Source organism: Triticum aestivum, chromosome 2A, assembly GCF_018294505.1.
Source record: "Triticum aestivum cultivar Chinese Spring chromosome 2A, IWGSC CS RefSeq v2.1, whole genome shotgun sequence".
Taxonomy (NCBI): Eukaryota; Viridiplantae; Streptophyta; class Magnoliopsida; order Poales; family Poaceae; genus Triticum; species Triticum aestivum.
Window position 1 is genome coordinate 714,122,017 of NC_057797.1, and position 5,416 is coordinate 714,127,432.

The following is a 5,416-nucleotide window of genomic DNA, read 5'->3' on the forward strand; positions in this document are numbered from 1 at the left end:
TGGTCCAACTTTACAAAGTTTGACTTAAGACAAAATTTAAAATGCAAAGTTAAAAGAAACAAAGGGAGTACCACAAAGAAAATAATTTCTCCATTCTTTTTAGTTTATTATTAGGTCCATCCAACAAATTATTGTAACTAAAAATACAAGAACCAAATTAAATAGTTTGTGCTGAAAACATGTGAACACTGAACAGTAAGGGCATCTCCAGCCGCGCCCCCAACAGGCCCCTCAGGCCACTTTTTCGGCGCCGGCGCCGAAAAAACGGCCCAGTCGCGCCCCCAGGACGCCGAAAATCGCCGGTTCGGACCTTTTTTCCGCCCGGCGGTCACAGGCCGAACCCGGCGCGCTGGGGAGCAGTTGAGGGCTTCGGCACTAGGGAAAAGCACGCCTGGCCCACACCGACAGGGGAAAAGTCAAGGTTTTCTTCCCCCGACTCGCCTCGCACCCCCCGCGCCCTCGGCCACCACTAGCTATATCCCGGCGACGGCCGCCGCCCTACTCCGCTAGATAGCCATTCCCCGCCGGAAAATAGCAGCGCTTCGCCGCGGCAGCCCCTCCCACAGCAGCTGGGCGTTTCCGGCCGCCGTTTCCGGCCGCGGAGGCGCGGTTTAGCGGCGGGTACACGCCCACCGAGCGCAAGGTGTTCGGCGTTTTGCCTGACTCGGCGATGGACTCGGATGACGAGGAAGAGCTCACCGCGCTGCTGGAGGAGGAAGCCGCGGCCGACGTCCAGGAAGAAGAGCATCTCATGGTGCTCGCCGCCCTCGCCCAGCTGCTGGCGAGCAATGAAAAGCCGCGGCGAGATGGCTCGGCGCCGGGGCGGGTGAAAGCAAAGAACCGGCATCGTCTCGAAGGCTACTGCATGCTCTACTCCGACTACTTCGCCGATGCTCCACTTCATGGCGAGAAAACATTTCGGCGCCGTTATCGGATGAGCCGAAAGCTCTTCCTCAGGATTGTGAATTCCATCCGGGAGTTCGACAACTACTTCAAGTGCAAGATGGATTGCACTGGCGCTCTTGGATTCACCTCCATCCAGAAGTGCACGACAGCGATGAGGATGCTTGCATATGGAGCTCCCAGTGATTCACTCGACGACTATGGGCGCATGGCCGAGTCCACCAGCATAGAGTGTTTCTACAAGTTCTGTCGGGCAGTGGTGGCAGTGTTTGGGCCACAATACTTGAGAACACCCAATGTGGAAGACACTGCTCGGATCCTAGCCCAGAATGCAGCAAGAGGATTTCCTGGGATGCTTGGAAGCATCGACTGCATGCATTGGAAATGGAAGAATTGCCCATTTGGTTGGCAGGGGATGTACAAAGGCGCCAAAGGCGGTTGCAGTGTGGTGCTTGAGGCGGTAGCCACACAGGACCTCTGGATTTGGCACTCCTTCTTTGGTATGCCAGGAACTCACAATGACATCAACGTGCTGCAGTGCTCTCCTGTTTTTGCCAAGCTCGTTGAGGGCCATTCTCCTCCGGTGAACTTCGAGATCAATGGGCACCAATACAACAAGGGGTACTACCTAGCAGATGGCATCTATCCGAGATGGTCGACATTTGTGAAGACGATCTCAAACCCTGCGGCAGGAGGCAAGAACGCCTGGTTTGCGAAAGTTCAGAAGGCTTGCAGGAAGGATGTCGAGCGGGCATTTGGTGTGCTCCAATCTCGATTCGCTGTTGTTCGGTACCCCGCTCAGACCTGGTCCAAAGATCAAATGTGGGAGATTATGACTTGCTGTGTCATCTTGCACAACATGATCATCGAGAGCGAGCAAGAAGACCCAGTGTTTGACACTGAACCATACTACAGGCAGGGTCCTTTAGCCTAAGTTGATCACCATCTACCGGCAACTTGGACTGCCTATCTCAGTATGCGTCAGGAGATCCGAGACCCACAGGTGCATCATCAACTGCAGAAAGATCTGATTGAGCATCTATGGAGGCTCAAGGGGGACGCCATGTGATGAAATACGAGTTTTTATTTGTTGAACTATATAATTTGTATTGAACTATTTGTTGTTGTACTATTTTGTTGAAGTATTTGATTTTTCTGTGATGAAATATGTGATAAGAAATAATTGTGTTGATAATTGAACGCCGAGACACGGCGAAACCACGCCGAATATGAGCCTATTCTCGCCCATATGGTCCCTTTATTCGCCGAAATTGGGCTGTAAAGTGGGCCAATTTCGGTGCCTGGGGGCGACGACTGGGCGCAAAACCGCCCCCAGTGCCGATTGTATCGCCGGCTCGCCCGGACGATTTTTATGCGTCCTGGGGGGCCAACGGCTGAAGATGCCCTAACATGGGTGCAGGAGCATCATTTGTATTTCGTTTTGTATGGAGATCATTTGATGTTTTTTGGTGACCAAACTTTGCAAGCTTCTAAAACATTTGCTCATACTCACATCCTTCAAATTTCAGATTTTTTTTGTCTTTTTTTTCTTTTTCGAATTTACTGTTCACCGCGGTGGGTGCACCGAAGGTGGGTGCAGCCACTACTTTTCCCAAAGGAAAGACACAGGCCTGATCGAGATGTAAAGATTGAGATCACATTTTCAGATTCTATAGCTAGCACAAATGCACAATACATTGTCACACGAAGCTAGCACGATAATTCGTCAGCCAAAGCTAATTAGATAATGAGGAGGTTGATGAAAACTAGCATATCCAAGCGAAACTGCATATTGATATTGGGGTACCACAATGCAACGCATTGCACTCTAAGATAAGAGCCGTGCTTGAGACGGCTATATGCTGATGCAACGGACGGAGGCACATCAGCTGGCGTAGCTGCCATCTAGCCTGCGCACCTCCACCTTGAGCACATGGCGGTCGCCGCCGCCGCCTTGGCCGAGCGCTCGGAAGAAGCAGGTCTCGCCGACGCGGAGGTGGTTGTCGACGCAGAACTGGTGCCACCCGTACCGGAACGACGTGCGGGCCTTGCGACGCACATTGTGGACGTTCTTCAGGTTCACCGTCCACGACTCGCCCCCCATCCGCAGCAGCACCTTCTTCCTCTCCGCGTACCCATGCGCCAGGCTGAACTCCCGCGGCACGTTCTGCGTCGATCGGCGGCGACGGAGTTAGTTACAACTTACAAGGACGAAAGTGCGCGTGTGATCGAACAGAGTAAGGGACGCTCTCACCAGGTACTGCCCGTTCTTGGTGACAAAGTGGCACTCCTTGAGCATGACGACGAACTGCGACGGCGGCGCGTAGACGCCGACGGTGTTGATGTCCATCTCCTCCGACTCCGAGCTGCCGCTGCTGTTGGCCGCCTTAGTGACCGGTGTTTTGCCAGCTCTGGTCCTTGGCCGCAGCCTTTTCCTCTCACATGCCCCCTGTTCTGTTGATGTGGCCTCTGCTTCCTTCGATCCCTTCGGATCAGCCCCGTTGCTGCTTCTCTCGCCCTTGGCTGCCAATGGCTCCTCCGCTCCAACTTCAACTTTAAGCTGATCAGTCAGCATCTCACAGCTTGGTTCAGAGTCCGCTCCAACTTCAACCTTCACCTGATCAGCCAGCATCTCACAGCTAGGTTCAGAGTGAGTAGCAGAGGAATCCTTGGAGTGTCCCTCGGTGGCCATTCCTTGGTCGAGATGCTGAGCGTGAGGCAGAGCATCTACTTGGAGGTGCCAGGTTTCGTTGGCCCCGTGGAACTGGAATGCATCCCGGACGGCCATGGAGTCGGCGAGGTGGAACCACGAGCCTCCCTGGTCGACCTGCTCAAGGCAGCAGCATTCAACATGGATCAGTTGCCATGTTAAAATCGATGGATCAGCTAATTTCTACGATGGATTGGACAGTACCTTGACGGATTGGACGGCGATCTGGCCAAAGTTGGGGAAACATGCGGCGTGCTCATGGCTCACTCTGCCTGGTACAAACAAAAAAAGGAAATTAACCCAAGATTGGGGTTTTGTCAGCTCAGGCCGAAACGAATTGATCTGATTTGATTTGCAACCGAGAGAAGTAGCCAAGATTTGTTCTAGAGGCAAGAGGATTGAACCATCGCAAAGCCAGCCAGCCGGCCGTGGACAAGCAAGAACAGCTCAAAAAGAAGGTACAGAAGCAAGAAAATACGCACGCTTGAGGTCGGCGACGGTGGTGGATGCGGCGGGGAATGAGACGGCGAGGCGGGTGCCGAGGCTCATCTCCAGGAAGACGGTGGCGACGTCGCCGGCGGCCATCTGCCCGATCTGATTCTCCTCTCCTTTCCCGAAATGGCAATTCCTCTTCGCTTCCTTGGCTAGTTCTGTGTGCGCGGGCGCTGAGTGAGTGAGTGAGAGACAGGGGAGTGCGGAGGGAGGGGAAGGGGATGTCATGTGACCCGCTGAAGCTCCTCACTTGTACGCTCACACTTGGTGGTTGGTTGTATTCAGATGCACCAAATACACAGACCATTTTATTTGTTGAGAGAACAATGACACTTGTACTGAGCTAAGCAACATCTGTGATTTCCTTGGCCATAGCAGCAGAACACCACATCTCTCTTTCCAGTTCCTATTTTGTTGGTTTATTTTTTTGGAAAAAAATTCCGTGCGTGCGGGCTGTAAATCTCGCCCCGTGCATACCCTGCGTGAGATGACGCCACGTGGTCCATCTCGCCATCCGACGATTCACTGCTCAGATGCTCGGTTTGTTGGTTCTCGGCTCGGCAGCCCCTGCGTTCGGCTCCAAAACTTGCCATGTACTCCTACGTACGATTCCGGCTCCCGTCAGTTACGCATGGAAGATTGCTAGCTTCTGCTTCCTCGATGCAGCCAGGGAAGCAGCCATTCCATTCTGAATTTCTCATGGCCGAGCGACCAGAACACATCTACGTGATGGGACTAGTGGCCAGTTCGCCGGCTCAACGCTTACTGCAGCGAACGGAACGGTAAACATCTCGACCGGGCGTCCGAACGCGTCCTCTCCATCTCCATCCTATGATCAGTTCGGGCCGGAGTGACAGCCGCGGCCGACACGGGCCATTCTGCCGCAATCTGAAGCAGCACTACCGGGGAGAAGGTTGGGAGTGGCCATGGCGGAATCTGACACCATTGCCTCGAAGGAAGACAAAGATTTCTACCAGGAATTTAGTGCTATTGAACATACTGCGCGCAGAAAGATTGAGTAGCCTCCCTGTTGCAAAGGTTTTCATAAGCTATATGTTTTTCCCTGCAAACATCATCAACTATAAAGTTGTATCTATTCAAAGGCAAAACTGTCGTAAAGTATCAAATTTTTGGGATTGCTGATTCATTTGCAATATAAGTATTTTCCAAATTGCCTTGCTAAAAAAGTTCTCAGATTTCATAGTAAAAAATTAGCCTGACTTCATATGAAGTTTAGGCCTACACAAAAAGAGGTAGCATCTTTGCTACAGTTGAATAGAAAATCAGAGAAACTAGAGAAACAATAAAAAA

General features: G+C 52.3%; 1 protein-coding gene across 1 annotated transcript; it reads right to left on the reverse strand.

The window, feature by feature from the left end:
• Nucleotides 1–2,535: 2,535 nt before the first annotated feature.
• Nucleotides 2,536–4,333, reverse strand: LOC123186114 (uncharacterized). Its single transcript, XM_044597907.1, has 4 exons — nucleotides 4,096–4,333; nucleotides 3,818–3,885; nucleotides 3,158–3,730; nucleotides 2,536–3,070 (listed from the first exon to the last, which is right to left on the reverse strand). Exons 1-4 carry the CDS (start codon nucleotides 4,331–4,333, stop codon nucleotides 2,789–2,791), a joined length of 1,161 nt encoding a protein of 386 aa, XP_044453842.1. The 3' UTR covers nucleotides 2,536–2,788.
• Nucleotides 4,334–5,416: the final 1,083 nt, after the last annotated feature.

Bases quoted from the DNA above. Each gene is read 5' to 3' on its own strand.
- LOC123186114 (XM_044597907.1), bottom strand. From the start codon at position 4,333: ATGACATCCCCTTCCCCTCCCTCCGCACTCCCCTGTCTCTCACTCACT. The intron at 3,886-4,095 runs GTGCGTATTTTC...TGTTTGTACCAG, and splicing joins CACCGTCGCCGACCTCAAGC to GCAGAGTGAGCCATGAGCAC. The intron at 3,731-3,817 runs GTACTGTCCAAT...TGCCTTGAGCAG, and splicing joins TCGCCGTCCAATCCGTCAAG to GTCGACCAGGGAGGCTCGTG.